The sequence below is a fragment of the Molothrus ater genome, chromosome 2, assembly GCF_012460135.2.
Source record: "Molothrus ater isolate BHLD 08-10-18 breed brown headed cowbird chromosome 2, BPBGC_Mater_1.1, whole genome shotgun sequence".
NCBI classification, from domain to species: Eukaryota; Metazoa; Chordata; class Aves; order Passeriformes; family Icteridae; genus Molothrus; species Molothrus ater.
The window spans coordinates 86,120,362-86,139,391 of NC_050479.2; the positions used below are offsets into that span (position 1 = coordinate 86,120,362).

The following is a 19,030-nucleotide window of genomic DNA, read 5'->3' on the forward strand; positions in this document are numbered from 1 at the left end:
GTTTTTTGCAGTAGGAAGCTCTAGTCTAAAACTTCAAATAATGATTTCAAATCACATATTTTTACAATCTTCTTTTATGAAAAGTAAACAAGGAGTTTTTATGGCACCTGCTTTTTTAAATTCACTTTGCACACAGTGATTTAAATAAATCTTGGCAGTAATGTTTGCCCCCAGAACTGGTCTGACAAAGAGATTTGTACCATCTAATTAAAAAAAGCTTTATATAGGCCTTGAAAATTTGGTTTGATACATGTGCAGTGACTACTATTCACAAACTTGCAATGTGGTTCTGATGTGCAGCGTGTACCCTAGGTATGTATTTGCATTTGATGTATGCTTCTGATCCGGTGGGTAGATAAAGTCCTTAAATATATATATAAATATATGTAGAAGATCAAGTATCTTCAAATGAAACAGTAACTTTGGGGGGAAAATTGCATTGAATATGTTATGGGAATCTCTCGAAATAAGGCAGCAGAATTTTTGCAAGTCCTTAAGTGTTCAAAACTTCCGTGAAAGCATTTAGGATATTGTCTGAAGTAAGGATTTACAGGATCAAGATCACATTTGCTGGTAGTGTCTTCTGCCTCCTCTTCCCTAACAGTTAGCATAGGGACTGTATCTCACATTAAATGTTGGAAGGCAGAAAGTAAAAAAAATCCAGCAGAAATTATCCATTTGGGGGGGGGTTTTTGTTGTTGTTTTGGTTATGGTTTTTTTTGCTGGTATATCCTGATATAAGAAAAATTCTTTGACTAATTTTTGATGCTTTACTCAGTCTGAGACCTAACAGAGAGCTCTGGCTTCAGAAATATTTATCAGTTGGAAATTATTTCTGGAGACCCAGCAATTGGGGTTTTGAGGATTACTACTCACTTTGGAAAGTCTTTGGAAAGCCACTTACCAAGCTCTTCTTTTAGATTAGGTGTAACTGAGGTAGTTCCAAATAACAAAAAGCATGGGAATGGTTGTCCCAACACTTCAGAGTAATTTAACTTTGTACATTGCAGAAGATATATATTGCTTAGTATAACACATAAATAAAAGATTTTTCCTGAGCAGAGAGCTTCTGGGGGAAAGAATAAAACACTCTACAGTAGATAAGTTTTTAGAGTTGAATCTGTGGTGTAAAGCATTCAGATTCAACTGCAATTAGAAGCAAGTCTTACAGCCCTGGTTTTTGACTATCGTCTTGTAAATGCTGAGCCCTGAGGAGCAGGAGAGGGGACAGCATTGCAGTTAGAGGGGCACACGTGCCTGCCACTCGATCTGCTGTTGCTCCATACAACCCCAAAGGCTGCTGAGGAGAGCCGAGCGACGGCACGGCTCCGTTTGTTCGGCTGGTTTACTTCGTGCACTTTGCAGCACTTTGTGTATAGTCAGTCTCACTGGGTCCCCAGGTGCAGACAGAGTCACTTGCTCCTGCTGTTGGGATGCTTGTTCCAATAATGGGGAAATGGGGAATGGATGGAGGGAAGTGGAATGGAATAGTGTGTATGCAAATTCATGCCATTTGCAAGAGAGGTCTTAGACAGGCCTAGAAACTACTTGTGACTTGCTCTTTACAGGCAGGATTTCCAGAGGAAGGTCTCCATTTAGGAGAATCATCCCAATACCTTCCTTTTCTCATCCTGATTTTCAAAGTAACTGGAAAATGTACTTGATGTCTCCTTCCTTGAGGGAATAAATAATGTTCCTCCATCAGTGCAATGTGGATGTAGAAAAAATTAGGATCAGTCCGTAGATTATAATGACAATGTTTGTTTCCAGAGGTGACAGTCAAAGTCCACACAGTTTGCTTTCTTGTTTGTTCTTCTTACTGTGTCCCACACAACTGAACTTGGATCAGTCTGTCGGAACTTAAGTGGTTCTACAGGGATAAGTCCTTCTGCAAAGACATATGATAGACCTAGTAACCAGTGCACTGTTTGTTAGTTAGAACAGATAAAAGTCCTTAATAGATACTGATCTGCCACTCAAGGTAGTGGTAGGAAAGGAAGTCAAATCATAAAGCTGTAAGCCTTGTTTAGTTTTTCATTTTGTACTCATTATATGGACTCTAAAATCTTGTACAGTACCTTATTCCTGTCCTATATTCACTCAAAGGATGCTCCTCCCCCTAACTGGCATTAAACTGCCATTAAACTGCTGCCAGTGCAGTGCTCGTTCCTGCCCGTGTCAGGGGACGGATGGGACTGATCCAAACGCATGATGTTGCCATTCCTGGCTGCCGGGCCGTTCTCACAGGCACAGATCCTGTCCATGAGAAAAACATTGGCGATTCTCAGTGTCCCACACGGATGCTTACCCTCCAGTATTCTTTTGACAACTGGATCAAATCTGCCAGACAGATCTCTTAAAATTTAAGATATGCCTACATGAAATACACTTTTGTCTTGCTCCCATATGCTGTTTGTGTGTTTGCGTAGACACCTTGAGTTCCTTAAAAATGGTCTCCACAGCTGGCCTCATCTTCTGTTTTCTTTCTCTAAAGAATTAACACCGTAAAATTCAGAGCTCTTTATGTAGCATTTAATCCTTGCATTTTTTGAGTCCTGAACCTTGTTTTTTTCAGTCATTCTTCAATCATGACTTGCTACAATATCAAAGGGAAAGGACCTGGGGACACACACTGTGTGTGTGGGAAGGGGGGGAAATATCTTGAAAAAACTGGAAGTGTTATTCTTGTTGCACATAAATTGGGTGGTGCTTTCACTGTCTTTTCCCTCCCACTGGTAATATCACGTGCATGTAAAACATGCTGCGTTAAAACTTTTTTAAATGGAAATCATGGTGGCATAGTGCTCAAAGGGTTAACTGCAGTTTATTAACAGCTAATGTTTTTAGATTTGCAGTACACAACTGTTTAAATACTGTATTCCTTGTAAATGAAGTAAGAAAAAATGTTAAGGCTGGTGCCAATATTTTTGTTAATGAATTGTTCAGCGTTGTCTCTCACTACAGTCTGGTCAGAACTCTTTGTGTATAAGCTGGGCCTGAAGCCATTTTATAGCTTGTAGGCCTAATTGTGTAACTTTTCTTTCATAATGGTTTTGTTATAATATCTACTGTCATTTCTTTCATATAAATATGACATGTAAATTGTCATAATAAAAAAAATTGAAATAACTTGATGTACAAAGTATAATATGTATTGCAGATACAAGTGCTTCTTAATGAGCATTACACATGCACATACCTTTTTTAGTTTTAGAGCAAGCACTGAGTAATGGCTGCTGTGTATTGTTCCAGCCCGTGATGGTGCCACTGCCTGCCATGGAAATGGGCAGCTCCTGGTTTATGTTGGTTTTGTTGCAGCAGCCCAGCTGACAGAACCTTCCTTTCTTTGAGCAGCTCTGGCTGATGGTGGGGAAGACGTGATGGATTTGTTTTTGCAGTCACGATGGTTTTCTGTGTGCATTCCATCTTTTATATACTTTTTATATCTCATCTCGTAGTGATGTTGCAGTCACTTGACAAAAACCAGTGTGCCTGCAGCCAGCACTGTACCCAGGAAGGCTCTGCCAGCAGACAGGCAGATGAGGTGTCAACGTGGTGCACAGAGGAGCCAGGTTCATTTATTTAGGCTGAGATGTGTAAACCTTGGGAATAAGAAGGGAAAAAATGGAAGTCTGAAGAGACACAGTGAAGAAGCAGATGTTCTGACACGTGACAATGGACATGGATATTTCAGGACTTTAATAGGAGAAAATCAGGGAAAAAGAAACAAATTGAAGAAGGGAGTGGCTTTTCTGTGTGAATTGCTGAAGCCTGTCAATCTTTATTTTAAATGTGTCTGTGGCTGCAGTTAAGCTGCTGCCTCTTTCTGTAGTGATGAGAAATTGCTGTGAAATCCATCCCCTTGCTCCACTGCCAAAACTCAACACTTCAATTTTTAACAGATAACTGGCCACCTTATGGCAATGCTGTGGAGAGAACAAGCTTCCCTGGATGGTGACTCCTGCCTTCTGTGCTAAGGTGACAATTCTGTGAAGGTACCTGCTGCTCTCCCTGGTTGACTAAATCACTATTGGACATCCAGTGTTCAAATGTCAGTGTGGGGCTGGATCCGAATTCACTTCTTAAAGCTCTTAGAGATGAAGGAAAGTTTTCAGGTAAGGCCATTCTGTTCCACTCTTAACTTAGAGGAAACATCTGCCTTCCCCCTCTAAGCTTCTCTTAGGTGCAGCAGCACTCACTACTCTGGTGTGAAGAGTCTGGATTGTGTAAATTAAGGAAGATGTGGATTTCTCCTCCTCTCTTAATGTCTCATCCTCAAAACCAGCTTCCTGCCTGGGCTTAAACTATCCCTTTTCCCATTTTCTTTTGGAAGAGTGATATGCCACAGAAGAAAGACTCGCATTTGCATGCAGGAAAATAAATTATCTCTGTACTACTCCACTGCAGTGGCTTCAATCAGCAGTAATTCAACCTCAACCACTCAGAAATCTTAATTTATAGTGACCTAAAGTTGTTGTGTGATGTGGAGTTAACTATAAAGGTGAGAACTCTCTGTGGCTATATGACAGCCGCATTAGGTAAGAGGGGGTGAACATCAACAGGAGCATTGCTTTATAGCCACTAAGCCTAGTGAATGCTATTTCCGTGTATTTGGATCTCTTCCCACCAGCTACCATAGTCTGATCTGTGTTCTTGGATGAACTGCAAATTTTTGTTTCCAGCTGATCACATGTCTTGGTGTGGCAAACTGGAAGATGGTTGAGAAATTCCCCTTTCCTCATCTCCTGTTGCCTCTGTTAGTTTTTTTCAAGCTATTCCAGCGGTGTTTAAATATCACTTCACTGTGAAATTGGCTTTCATTTCACTCTAGGTGATTATTTGTATGAGTAACAATTATTTGCATTATTATTTGCTTAATTAAAATCTAAAATGGGTAGTCATGGCTGACCAGCTTTCCAAAGCATTGTCAATACCTCAGAGTAAGAGAACCATGTTATGTTCTGCTCTTTGCTATTCAAGACTGTAGCTAGGAAAGTCCAGAGAAAGGAAAGATGGAAACCTAATCTTGTTAATAATCGGTTCGTGATTGTGAGAACCTGTGTTTGCACACAGGTAGCTAAATGATTCCTAAAAAGTAAATTTAAACTGATAAAAGGGAAGGTTAACATCCATGACAAGCTAACAACTTGCTTTTGGTATGTTGCTATGGCAGGAGCATTTGCCATGCTGACAAGGCAGGGAAAATGGATGTTTGCAGTGATGCTGCTCATTGATGGCGTTAACAGAAGCATCCCCTGACAGAGATGTACTTCACTGATGCATCACTAATCCCTGTTTCTTACTACAGTAGCAAGAGAAATGATATAAATCTGTGGGAAGGAGCAGGGCCAGTGCTCATGAGGGGGTGGCAGCCTTCCCATCCCTGAAATGTGCTGTCCTGCGACACACCCCGCTTGCCAGGTACTGCAGTACTGTTGGGCTCCTGACCCCAACCTCATCACTGCTGAGGGAAATCAGCTGGATACCCTTTAAGCAATTCAGGTACTTGTGATTTTCCTTTTCTTCTCTGTGTACATTTATGAGACATTAGGTGCTGGTCACCCACCAGAAAATCCCCTTCCAGCATCAAATAATGGTAATTGTGAATCTGCTGTATTTATTTATTATTATTTATTATCTTTCCCTCTGTCACCTGTCTAACAAGACAGGCTAAAATAGATATGGCAGAGATGAGATCAAGAAGCATTTGTACAATGCTCTCAAGCACAAGGTGTGATTGTTGTGGTGTCCTGTGCAGGGCTGGGAGATGGACTGGATGATCATTGTGGGTCCCTTCCAATTCAGGATATTCAATGGTTCTGTGACTGCTCTTGGTACTGTTATAGAATCTGAACGTTTTGGGTTGGAAAGGACATTAAAGACATGTTCCAACCATCTTGTTCCAACCCCCCCGGCCATGGACAGGGACAGCTTCCACTAGACCAGATTGCTCAGAGCCACATCCAACCTGGCCTTGCACACGACCAGGGATGGGGGAGCCACAGCTTCTCTGGGCAACCTGTGCCAGTGCCTCACCACCCTCACAGGGAAGAATGCCTTCACAATAGCTAATCTCACTCCGCCCTCTGTCAATTTGAATCCTTTCCCCTTCATAGCCTTGTCCAAGTCCCTCTCCAGCTCTCTTGTTTCCCTCTTTAGGTACTGGAAAGGGCAGTGCGGTCTCCCTGGAGCATTCCTTCGGAGAACAGCTCTCAGCCTGTTCCCACAGCAGAGGTGCTCCAGCCCTCAGCCATCACCTCAGCGCTTCCCTTTGCTCCTCTTTTCCAGACAAAGACGACTTAACTCAGACCCCGCCCGCACCACTCGCGGCACCCAGAACCGCGGCCGGGCCCCGCAGAACGGGAACGCGACGGTGCCATCGCATCCCGGGGCGGTGCCATCGCGTCCCGGGGCGGTGCCATCGCATCCCGGGGCGGTGCCATCGCATCCCGGGGCGGTGCCATCGCATCCCGGGGCGGTGCCATCGCGTCCCGGGCGGAATCGCATCACAGAGCGGCGCGTTCCGCTTCCGGCGGCCGCGATGGTGGAGCAGGGAGGCGGCGGCGGCGCCATGAGCTTCCTCAAGCGCTTCCCGCCGCCGGCCGACGGCGTCCGCCACCAGCAGCCGGACACGGAGGCGCTGCTGGCGGGGCGCAGCCTGGGCTCCGGCACCCTCTACATCGCCGAGAGGTGCGGGGACACAGGGGGCCGGGACCGCTCGGGGGCTGCCCGGGGTGGCCTGAGGGGCCCGGGATGGGGGCTCGGGTGAAGGGGCCGTGAGGTGGGGAAAGCCCTCAGGGGCTGTGAGGCTCTGCGGGCCGCCCCGCTGCTCCTGCTCGTTTTAAAGCAGGCAAGAGGGAGCAGCACCGCAGGGACCCGGCTGGCTGGGGCTCCAGGGCCGGCCTGGATGGGACTTAGAGCAGCCTGCTGTAGTGGGAGGTGTCCCTGCCCTACGGCAGGGGTTCGGAACGAGATGGCTGTAAGGTTCCTTCCCACCCAAACCATTTTGTAAAACTCAGCACGGTGGAGAAATGTGCACTTGCAGCACAGAAAGCCAGCTGTATCCTGGGCCGCAGCAAAAGCAGCGTGGCCAGCTGGGCAAGAGAGGAACTTCTGCCCCCTGCTTTTGTGAGACCCTGCCTGGAGTGCTGTATCCAACACTGGAATCCTCAACATAAGAAGGACCTGGAAATCTTGGAGCAAGTCCGGCAGACACCACAAAGTTGATAAGGGGATTGGAGCACCTCTTCTATGAAGACAGGCTGAGAAAGTTGGGGCTGTTCAGTCCAGAGAAGAGAAAGTTGTGTGGAGACCTCATGGCAACCTCCCAGTATCAGAAGGGGCATGCAGGGAGGGCAGAGAGGGGCTCTTTGATAGGAACTGTAGTGATAGGACAAGGAGGAATGGCTTCAAACTGAAAAAGAGCACTAGATTGGTTATTAGGAGAAAATTCTTTACTGTGAGCAGGCTGAGACCCTGGTACAGGTTGCCTAGAGAAGCAATGGATGTCCCATCCCTGGAAGTGTTCAAGGCCAGGTTGGATGTGACTCTGAGCATCCTGGTGTAGTGGAAGGTGTCCCTGCCCAAGGCAGTTGATCTTTCAGGTCTTTTCCAACCCAAACCATTCGGTAATTAAAACAATGGCAGCTCTCCTCTTTTGGCAGGGGAGTAGATGAGGCTGTTGGGTTTCTGCTGTTAATAACTACTCTGGTTCTGTGAAGTCTGTCATGTTGCATTAATCATGTGGAGACTGTACTTACTAGGCAGAAATCAGTCTGGTTATTCTGAAAGATGTTATCTGAGCTCTTTATGGTCTCCTTTCAATTCTCCCTGCATTGTATAGCTCAGGGAGACAGCTTGATGATTAAAACAATGTAATTTTCTTTCACCATGGAAAAGTACTCATAATATATTGTGCAGTTGAAGAACATTGTTGAAACAAAAGCATAATTTAAAATGTGCACTTTTAAAAACCTCAGACTAGGAAACTTTTATGAAATGGCCAATATTGTCGGAGGAGCTTTTGCCCTACCTGAGCTTGTTAGTGCTGTGTTGGAGAGGAATCTCTCTGGAATTTTGTTCACTGTTTTATTTCGTTTGGTTGCAGCTACCAAGACTTCTGCTTGTGGGGTACCTTCTCTGAGGATGTGTAATGTTGAGTTTCCTTGTAAGTTGCTTTCAGTAGACTTTTGTGTGAGGCACCTGCAGGTCTGCCAGCTTCCTCTCCATGTGTTTCAAGTGCACCACAGAGCTTTCACTAGAGTCACTTGTTGGGATGAACAGAAAACACCAGTGTTTGCAGGAGTGCCATGGGAGAACAGGGCATCCAGGAGCAGAATGTGGCTCTTGATCCATGTACTGACTCTCCACCAGCAGCTGTAAACATTGAGGACTGGATAGTTGAGGAAATAGGAAATAAATTCCTTGCTTCCACTGTACTAGCGCTTGCTCTCAGCCAGATTTTCCAAGGCCAGGAGTCTTCTGTGAACTTCCCATTGGTTTTGCCCCACCACAAAAAGCTTTTGAATGCTGAGTTTTGCACATGGTGGAGGTCTTGCTTTCTGGCACTGAGTATTTCTGTTCACTGTGTGACATCATTGATTACAGGCACCCAAATCTTGTTTGAGTGTGATTTCTCAGTGTGTAGAAAGATGTTGATTGTTCTGATACGAAGGAGGCAGCATCCTGGTGGTGACAACCTGTGCTGTCTCTTGCTGTGGTTAGGGATGACAGTAAAAGTGGGGAAAGCAGAGGCTATAGCACTTAAGTTGTGACTGGAGGAATACCCACAACCTGGCTCTGCTGATCACAGAACTGGCTGTTTTTCTACCTACAGGCTGTACCCACATCAGATCTATCATCCTCTAGGAATTACGACACTGACCTGCCTTTCAGTGTCCTCTTTGTCTTGGAAAACCACATTTAATAGCTTGAGTTGCAAAGCACACTCTGGAACCTCTGTAGCTGACTTTGGAATGATAGATATCTGCAGGGAGGAGAAGATGGAGAGTCAGGGAGGAAAATTCAGCATTTAATGCAAATGTGATAAAGCTGTGGTGGGTTTAGGGTTCTTAGCTTCACATTCTTTAGGCAAAGGTGTCTTTTACCTCAGCCATCAGTTAATGCTCTTGCAAAGTCCTGTTCAGGCAGGTCCAGGACTGTGTGTGCCCGCAGAGTGGGCTAAGTGCCTTGTCCACAATTACTCATGTTTTGGGGTTGGTTTGCTTTTCTCCATACTGCCCTCTGTTCTTGTCTAATCTGTCTGTTCTTTTTTTCTCCCTCGTTAGTCGCCTGTCTTGGCTGGACAACTCTGGAGTTGGCTTCTCCCTGGATTACCCCACCATAAGTTTGCATGCCGTCTCCAGGGACCTGAGCGCCTACCCAAGGGAGCACCTGTACGTCATGGTGAACGCCAAGTTCGAAGGTGAGGAGTGCTGCTGGCTGCTCCCACGCAGTTCTGAGTAACAGGATTTCCTCCTCAGGAGGAGGAAGTGTTGATTTTAAGTAATTGCTTGTATTTTCTTTTGTATTTTCCTGAAGGATAGTCATTGTAGAAACACAGCTTAGCATTTGTTTAGAGTCACTTTGCAGTTCTGCTCTCAGCTTGTGGCTGTGTATACTGAAGTTGCTGAGAATCAGTTCTCTACCCTCTTATGCTGTTTTAAATAATTTAGTTCCTCTGCCAGTCTCCCTGGGATTCCATCTTGAGTATGCTTTTTTCTTTATTGAATTTATGTTAATGTTGCTGCCCTCTCCAGGCTTGATGAATTCCTGCTGTTTCACAGCTAGGGAACTTTTCATTCATTTTCTCCCACAGCTTGGTTAAATATAAACAAGAAAAGGCAATAGGTCATGTTACCAGGCTTTAATAAATCTTTGTAGATGGCCCACAAAACACACCTTTTTGACCATTCTTGCTTTGATGTAGAGAAAGCAAGCTTTCTATTTCATTGTTTGACTTCTGGTATACCTGTTAATATTTTAAGTGTGTCAAAAACTGCCATCACAATTGGAGATTAAATGGGTGTTACATATTGAGCAGGTCTCCTTTTCCCCTTCATGCCTACTGGTCATCACAGCTAAAGGTTAAAATCTGGCATTTAATTTTTTTTTAATGTATCCAGAAAGTAATGACAAGACTCTGAGGAGATGGAGATGCTTTTAAGCTATTAGTGCATTGTTTCCTTCTCTTATGCTACTAACGTTCTCTGACAGCCTATCACTACAAATAATAAGAGGACATTTGCATATGTCTCTTTGTTCTTCTTCTTCATTTTCCTTTAAGTGTGGTTATTTTGAAGTAAAAAGAGCCTCATCTGAAGAAAGATACTGTTTGTAGGTTTTAATTAATTCTGATTATGACATATGAAAATATGGATATCCTGTGAAAGCCTTTATGTAGAAATCCTGAATAGACTGATTTTTTATGGGTATTTTTTGTGGGTTTATTTTTTAGTATATCAACTCTGCCTACAGTAAATCTTCCACAGCAGATAAGTTTTACTTTTCAAAGTCTAGCCCTGGCCTGCAATTTTAACTGCTGAATAGTGTTAAACCTTTCCACTTAGTTGGCTTCATGAGTCTTCATTCGCAGTTGTGCAGGGTACATTGTGTTCTTCCTCTCAGAGTTTTGCGTGTGCTCTCTGTGTGTTTGTGCCTTGTCCTCACCCCTTTTTTAGAAAAAGGCATTCAGAGGTTGACTGCATTGAAAACAAAGAGCTGGACTCAGCAGTAACAAGCTGTGCCTGCGGGGGACAGTTGGAAAAGAAGTGGGTAGCTTCCCTGTACACTTCATTTTTGGGGCAGCTGGCTGGCAGCTTCTTGGCGTCTTTGTATTCTTGGTGGTGCCGGTTTTGTGTGTGATTTTGAGTGGTGCCACTCTCAGTGGCACAGCCTCTTCTCCTGTAGAAAATAATTGTGCACTTCTGAGGCTGTCAGTGCCGTGTCCCCAGCCCCGAAATGAGGAACTGCAGCCATTTCTGTGCTGTTTTTTATTCACAGAAAGTAAAACATTGATGCTTATTTATTCACGTAGATGGTGTACAGAAGTCAGGAAGCACCGGAGTTGTCACTGGTCCTGGGTGCACGTTGTATTTCTGACATCTTTCTGGCTGACTAGGAATGTTGGAAATGGAGCAGAGATCCTCTGCATATGTCAGAGTCCCCTGTGAGGGGCCACACTGGAAGCTGGCTGATTTTGTGACAGTAATGTTAAGGATCCATAAAAAAATCCATGTGATTTAAAAAATGATAACAAGGAGTTTGAGCATTGTTGTTTGTAATAAGAATCAGGCAATTTTCCTGAAATACTTGAGTACATTGTGTGACCAGTACAGAAATCTTTATTCCTTAAGTCATAAACAGAGAAGTTTTCACATGTGTTGCAAGTGTTGTTGAGATGCTCTGAGAGGGCCTCATCTATCCATGTGGGTCTTGGAGTGTCACGGGGTTCTTTGGGAGAACAGAGTGAAGGTTTTGTGCCTCTCCTAGTTGTTTCTGATTTGATTATGTGTGTGTTCCTGAAAGAATAAACAAATGTGACTTTTTTTTTTTTACAAAGTAAACATGTTTCTTCTAAATCTTTCAACTTTTCTTAAAGAGGAGACAAAAGAGGCTCCCATGACTGAAGGGGAGGGGGATGACAGCGATGATGACGTCGAACCAATTGCGGAATTCAGATTTGTACCTAGCGACAAATCAGCCTGTAAGTGCAAGTGGGAGCTGTGTTTTACTTCCAAGTCCTGGTTATATGTGGGAGACACTTGGGTGCAGAGGTGTAAATACCAGGATCCTTCAGTGTCCTTCGCTAGTGACTTGGTTCCTGTGTGCTGGAAAGAATAAAGCAAATTGTTTTATCTGGCTTGAAAAATGGACTCTTTCAAGCAGCTGCTTCTCAAGGAGAATTCCAGTGCTTTAAAATAGAAACTGTTGAGTATAAATACACAATATGGATAATCTCACTGTATACATTTGCAGAGAATATGTATGGGAAATGTCTTTTTAATTACAAATTCAGTGATATTTGAGTCAGTGACAATTTCATTAGAAACATTCCAATGCCCTGGCACTACTACTGGAAAGCTGTCATATCCTGTGGATATGACAGTGGAGCTTACAGTTGGATTCAAGTTTTAGGAATCTGATGGATTAGATGCTGCAAGTTTTCCTGCAGTAGGTAACCACAGACATAACTGTCCAGAGATAAAGCTTTATCATCAATGAAATAATGCAAAAGTGCTGTTAAGAGGCTAAAGCACCAGGCTGGATCGCTGAAACCTGATTTGTTTCTTACATGGCTTCTGGCTTGTTGGATGATGTTTTCAAATGCAAACTCAGTTGTGGTTCTGCTAAAGGAGTATTCTGACTCCCTCTCATCAGTCAGAGGGGGTTTCTTTTGTGTTGCTTTGGGGTGTTGGTGGAGGTTTGTGTTCACTTGTGTTCCTGCAGTGGAAGCCATGTTCTCAGCGATGTGTGAGTGCCAGGCCCTGCACCCAGACCCAGAGGACTCGGACTCGGACAACGATTACGAAGGGGACGAGTACGATGTCGAGGCCCGCGGTTGGTAACAGTTGCTTCCTTTGAAATACCTGCCAGCACTTGCATAACTGGTATCTGTCATAATTGTTTATTACTCATTTTGCCTGTACATCCCTTTTGTCACAGGCACAGTATAGAAATTCATAAATCTGCAGAAAACCTGTCATTCCTGTCACAATGACAGGAATTCAGCAAAAGCATTGTTCTGGCTCTCCAAAGCCCACAGACACAAGGAGCAGCCTTTTCCCTTCCCAGTGGCTGTGCTGGTCCGGGTTCAATGCCTGTGCTGCTCTGTGGTCAGTTCACATTGCTCTGTGTATTCTGTACCTCTGTAAGCAGCTTTTTAATCTGTCAATTAATCTGGGCATAACTTGCCCAGCTGCTCCCCTGTTCCTTCACTTCTGCATGTTTCTGGCTCCTAAACTTAAGTCTGCTGAACATAAACTTGTTTTTGCAGAGCTAGAACAAGGGGACATCCCAAGTTTTTACACATATGAAGAGGGATTGTCACATTTAACTGCAGAAGGGCAGGCCACGCTGGAGAGGTTAGAAGGCATGTTAGCCCAGTCTGTCAGCACCCAGTACAACATGGCTGGAGTGAGAACAGAGGACTCCATAAGGGAGTTTGAAGGTAAGACATGCTTTTGTTTTACTAAACAATATGTCTTCATCAGTGACACAGCCAGTGGGATCGAGTGCACCCTCAGCAAGTTTGCAAACATGAAGCTGAGGGGTGCAATTGACACTTGAGAAGGATAGGATGCCATCTAGAGGGTCCTGAACAAACCTGAGGAATGGATCCGTGGAAACCTCATGAGGTTCATCAAGGCCAAGTGCAAGGTGCTGCACCTGGGTTGGAGCAACTCCCATTATCAATACAAACTGGGAGATGAAGCGATTAAGAGCAGTCCTGCCAAAAGGGACATGGGGGTGCTGGTGGATGAAAAAGTTTCACCTAACCTGGCAATGTGCACTCACAGCCCAGAACACCAATCATGTCCTGGGCTGTAGCCAAAGCAACGTGGCCAGCAGGGTGAGGGAGGACAATCTGTTCCTCTGCTCCACTCTGGTGAGACCCCACCTAGAGTGCTGCATCCAGCTCTGGGATCCTGAGCTTAATAGGATAGGGACCTACTGCAGTGAGTCCAGAGGAGGTCGTTATGATGATCAGGAGTCTGGAGCACCTCTGCTATGGAAACAGGCTGAGACAGTTGGAGTGTTCAGCCTGGAAAAGAAAAGGCTCTGGGGGGACCTTACTGAGGCCTTTCAGTACTTAAAAGATGGGCATGGACATTTTTGTAAGGCCAGTTGTTGTAGGACAAGGGGGAATGGCTTCAAACGAAAGGAGGTGAGACTCACATTGATAAAAGGAGAGATATTTTACCATGGGGGTGGTGAGCTGTGGATGCCACCGTCCCTGAAGTGTTCAAGACCAGGCTGGATGGGGCTTTGAGCAGCCTGGTCTAGTGGGAGGTGTCCCTGCCCATGGCTGCCAGGTCCCTTCCAACCCAAGCCATTCTGTGGTTCTATGATGTGGAAGTAGTGGCTCTCCAGTTTGGCTAATCATAAAGCAGGACTGAGTGAATGTGATGCCCTGGGTGATACCTCCCTGCAGAAGGTGAGGGATCACCCACATGCCTCTGGCCCTGTGGGCACCATGTTGCCTGCTGTGGATTGAGGGCTGCTCTGTTAAAGAGTGAGCACTTCAGTGTTGAGAACACTTGATTCTTCTTGGTAGGATTTCCTGGAACAGTGGTAAAGTGAAGTTGATTTAGGATTAAAAAAAATTAAATTTATCAGTCTACACCAGGGTTGGGAAGCATTTTCTACTCTAAATGAGTTGTAGTTTTTATTTGGGTTTTGATTTTGGGTTTTTTTTCTTTATACCCTAAATTATAAGTTAACAGTTATCTTAACAGAGTTCAGGATGAATTCTGAATCATTCAAACACACTGAAACAGAATTATTAAAAAAGATCTATTTTTGTGAAGGATGGTGTCTCTTAATTCTATTGATTATTCAAGTGTGTATTTAAGGAGTAAAATTTCTTTTTTGTTGGGGGAAAGCCACCTGATTTCTCAGACTGTCTTTTCTGTGTGCTGTTTTCACTAGAGCAATGTATTATCTGGGAGAAGAACGGGGAAGTAGTTTAGTAGTGTTGCTTCTTTTTTTAATATAGAAATTGCAGTGCTTTTTATATGCCCTCATGTTTTTGAAAGATGGAAAATGATCCAGCAGTTGTGGATGTCTAGGAAATAATAACTAATTTATTTTCATCCACAGGGAGAGGTTTTTAATCTTACTTGTTTTGTCAGTTGTGTTCAGGTTTACTTTGTTCTGCAGTTTTGAATAAATTTATGTAAAGACAACCATAGGTGATAGGCTCCTGTTTCAGCAGTGCCCTTTGTTTGAAAATTTAGTCAGGTTTCTGAATTCCAAAATTCCAGAAATGAATATAAATTGAACAGCAGGTATGTGACGTGTCTCAGAGTCATCTTCATCAGTTTTGTTTACTTTTCTAATCTTACTTGCTACAGTACTGCTGCTTGGTTTGCTGCAATTACAAATATCCCCAGGGCTGCTCAGAGTTACTTTATTTTTTGACATTGTAGCATAGAGCAATCTTTCTTTTCAATTGCTTCAGAACAGGATACTAGAATAAAGTTATTCAAAGGAATCATGAAATTTGTTACACCAAAACTTCATTTACAACATGAAATAGTTAAAATCCAGTGTTTAAGTCTTTTAATAAGACAGGGTGAGGTGAGATTGTAGGAAGCGCTGACATCTGTAAACGACTGACCAGCAGTGCTGGAGCAAACCCAGAAACTTGTGAGCTCATCAGTGTTTCCTTAGGCTGCTCTCAGAAGTTCAGTGAAGGGGTTTTCTGTCCTGGCCACCTCTCGTCAGCAGAGGGCATCCGCTCTCTGTCCCGTGAAAACTTCATCCCTCATCCGCTCGTTTACGGAGCACTGGCTGGTTTTTTTCAGATGGGATGGAGGTGGACATAGCACCAGTAGTTGCTGGGCAGTTTGAAGATGCCGAAGTCGATCACTGAGGAGGACGGGTGCTGCTGTAAGTTCTTCTGACTTCTCACAGCAATGCTTTTTAGTCCTGCAGAGCCTCCCCTCTCTGGAATTTGTGTAGTGTATGTGATCCTACAGGAAGTGTCTCATGATGTCAGGATGATGGTGATATAGAAGAAGGAAAAGGGAGCTGTAGTTATCACAAATGTAGAAAGATGTTTAATGATCTGTGCCAAAATGCCTATTGGCATAAACCATTACCCTGCAGAGGCAGCCTGCATGGATGTGCCTGTCTGGAAGACAGGTAAGCTTTTTAGTTGATTTAAGAATTGTCTCAAAGGCTCTTGGATGCTGATATATGAACACTGGAGGCAGCCCTGGGAAGTTACTGTCTTTAGTGTCTGTTGTTTTGCCCTTGGTGTGTTGGATTTCCCAGGCTGTTCCAGGGGGCAGGACACTTCACAGCACTCCAAGTCCATCTCTTCCTTCATTATAAGCAGAGCAGGAACAGTTCCTGGTAACAGTTACTGAGGTGTCTGGATGGGGCTGCTCTCAGGAGTGAACAGCTAAGAGACAACACCCTGCTCAGGTGGATGTGCCAGTGTGATCCCTTGTCTTCCATCACCTGTGCTTGCTTTTCTCCTCTTAGTAGCTTTACAAGACGTGCCAGTGGTTCCTCGCTGGTGCTGGGAGGGAGAGTTAGAGCAGCTTTTTCTGGGGCTGTCTGCAGAGATGTACAGGCACAGTGGGGTTGTGATGCCATCCTTGCTTCAGCAGTACTCAGTCTGTATGTGCTGCTCAAGTGGTGCTGTGTTGTCCCAGTTCTTCAGCCTATCTCAGAAGGGAGACTGACAGCTCCTACCTTAAAGTGAGTGTCCAACTATCCCACTTGAAATGCTGGAGAGAGCAGCTGTGGAGCAGACAGCCAAAAGCTCAGGGGAGGAAGAAGGAGAGGGATACAAAAGGAGTGTGACACACTGAAAGAAAAGTGGGAGAATAGTTGATATAGGATTACAGTGTCACAAAGAAAGAGGCTGCAGTCCCCGAGGAGGGCTGTTGTGGAGGGGTGCTGCATACCTGCATTCCTCCTCTGTTGCTTATTTTTCTTTGCTGCTGCAGTTCTGAAAGTCTCAGAGTAGTCTTGTGTTCTCTTACTGACCTCCATCACTGCCACTGCTCCTGAATTAGTTTTTATTGTCTGGTGTAAGAGCTCAAACTTCAGTAGTCACATTTCTTCCTGGGAAGGACTCTGCAGAACAGAGAAGAGTTCTTAAAAAAAAAAAAAAAAAAAAGATTAGATACTGGTTGTCCTGCCATTGACTGGTCTGCCAGTTTGGTAAAGGACACACTTAAAAATCAGAAAAGAGCCTTTAGCTGTAGATCAGGTGCTTCTTAGTAAGTGAATGGAAATTTAGACTCTGATGACTCCATCTCCGAGATTACTTTGGCCAATGGTTTATTAAAAATAAATCCTGATGTTGAAAAATTCAAATTTGACTGCTTTATCTGTTATCCTGGTTAGAATTTAACTGGATTAAGGAGAGTTAGTAGCTGATAGCAGATCTCTAAGAGGCATGAAAGTGCTGGTGGAAGTGTTGTAGGCTGTTCTTCTAGAAAAGGATAAAATACATGCAGTAAGAAGTAGTGTTGGTTAGTGGAATTGTTACTCTGCCTTCCATGGTACAGCATGTGACTGTGGGAGATGAATGCTGTGAGAGGTGACTGGAGAGGATTTCCTCCTGTGCTTCTCCTTGTGCTGATCTAGGCTGAGGGGCTGATCCCTGGCAGAGCAGATCAAGTGACCTGCACGTGCAGTGTCAGGTGCTTCAGTGACATCACTCCAGGTAGCAGTTTGGAATGGCCCTTTTTAGAGTAACCACCAGCCTGTGTGGATGTAATCTAAGGAAGTGTAGGAATCTAGGATCTAAGGCAGCAGCGAGGAACTGAAGGTAGAAAGTGACAAGGACAGCTCTTGGAGGTCTGTGCTAATTGCCCTGCTCAGAGGGTGACTTGGCTCTGCACTCTGTATGTAGGGGTGGAGAGGGAGCATGCTGTGATCCTGTGGGTACTCCATGGAGCAGCTTGGCCCTTTTAACCTCCTGAACTGCAAAATGATCTACAAGGAACATCTGTTGGTGATCCCTTAGAGAGCAGTGTGCTGCTCTGCCTTCGAAACAATGCCCTTGTGTGATGCTCATGTTGCATGCCACCCAAATGAGATGTGACAGTCTCCTGCTGAAGCCCCTGGAGACTTGCTGGCAGTTGGTGCAGGACATTTCCAGTGTTCCTGCAATAAGTGGTGTTTTGTCTGTGGCATCACGAGGCTGCAGCAATTGTTCTGAAGCAACTGGTGTGTCTGCATGTGGGTGCAGCAGGGTCTGCCAGGCCCCCCTGGTGCCTGCTGTGAGCACATGCTGTCCTTAGCTGACCTGAGTTAGAGCTGCTGCCAAAGGCAAAGATGCTCAGCCCTTCTGAAAATTCATGGGCTTGTAGTAAAGTGCTGTCCTCTGACTGCAAGCAACAGATAGCTACTACTCTATGCTGCTTTATAACCTTTTATTTTAATGCCAATTATGTAAACTTGGGTGTCTTGTGTCTTTCAGATCCCTCTTGTGGCACTTCCAGAATAAGCTGTAAAACCGAAGGCATTGCAGTGACTATCTGGAGTTAACCTTTCTTTTGATGACCTAAGTTTAGACACCTAGGTCTAAAAATGCTTGTAGAGATGTTTAAAACAGAGTTTGACATTTGTGACCACTATGGGGTTATTTAAAAAAAACAACAAAATAAACAAAAACAATAAAACCTCTTGTATCTAACAGTTGAATGGGGCTAATCAGGGGTCATTTCATAGAATCACAAAATGATTTGGGTTGGAACAGACCTTAAAGATCGTCTGGTTCCAGCCCCACCTGCCATGGGCATGGATGCCATTGAGTAGATCAGGTTGCTCAGGACCCCATCCTAACCTGGCTGTGAACACTTCCAGGAATGGGGCAGCCACAGTCTCTCTGACTTAACTCTCTGGCCTTATAAAGAAGCCTTTGTAGGAATTCTAGGACTTCAGAAATAAAACTGTAAGTAGAACAGAATTTTAGATGGTCCTAGAATTTTCCATATTTTTTTACCTGTCATTGACTCTGTGGAGTAGAAATGGGAATAGAAATGTTATGACTAAAAGGAAGTAGGGTTGGCCAAGGATCAAAAGAAAAATTAAAACCCCCTCAAGTAACTGGCTTTACCATTTCAGTGCTATCCCTTTCATTTCTCTGAGAGCTGAGCTTGGGTGGTAGAGGAGATGGAATAAGGTCTGTGAGGTCCGGACAAAGAGAACTGTTTTGTGTCTTTGTATTAAATGTTAACATTGTTAAATAAACTAAGATTTTTGTATCTCACAACCAGCTCACTGTTGCAGTTCTCCCTCCTTTACTTCAGCAAGCATCTTGAGCCCTTGAGTTTCAGAACTC

The 19,030-nt window shown here is 44.3% G+C and overlaps 1 protein-coding gene across 1 annotated transcript; it reads left to right on the top strand.

The window, feature by feature from the left end:
* Positions 1-6,522: 6,522 nt before the first annotated feature.
* Positions 6,523-18,964, top strand: CLNS1A (chloride nucleotide-sensitive channel 1A). The gene is made up of 7 exons (XM_036386306.2): positions 6,523-6,690; positions 9,288-9,424; positions 11,600-11,704; positions 12,448-12,558; positions 12,995-13,168; positions 15,528-15,612; positions 18,167-18,964. Exons 1-6 carry the CDS (start codon positions 6,542-6,544, stop codon positions 15,593-15,595), a joined length of 744 nt encoding a protein of 247 aa, XP_036242199.1. The 5' UTR covers positions 6,523-6,541; the 3' UTR covers positions 15,596-15,612; positions 18,167-18,964.
* Positions 18,965-19,030: the final 66 nt, after the last annotated feature.

Bases quoted from the DNA above. Each gene is read 5' to 3' on its own strand.
- CLNS1A (XM_036386306.2), top strand. From the start codon at position 6,542: ATGGTGGAGCAGGGAGGCGGCGGCGGCGCCATGAGCTTCCTCAAGCGC. The intron at 6,691-9,287 runs GTGCGGGGACAC...CTCCCTCGTTAG, and splicing joins ACCCTCTACATCGCCGAGAG to TCGCCTGTCTTGGCTGGACA. The intron at 9,425-11,599 runs GTGAGGAGTGCT...CTTTTCTTAAAG, and splicing joins GGTGAACGCCAAGTTCGAAG to AGGAGACAAAAGAGGCTCCC.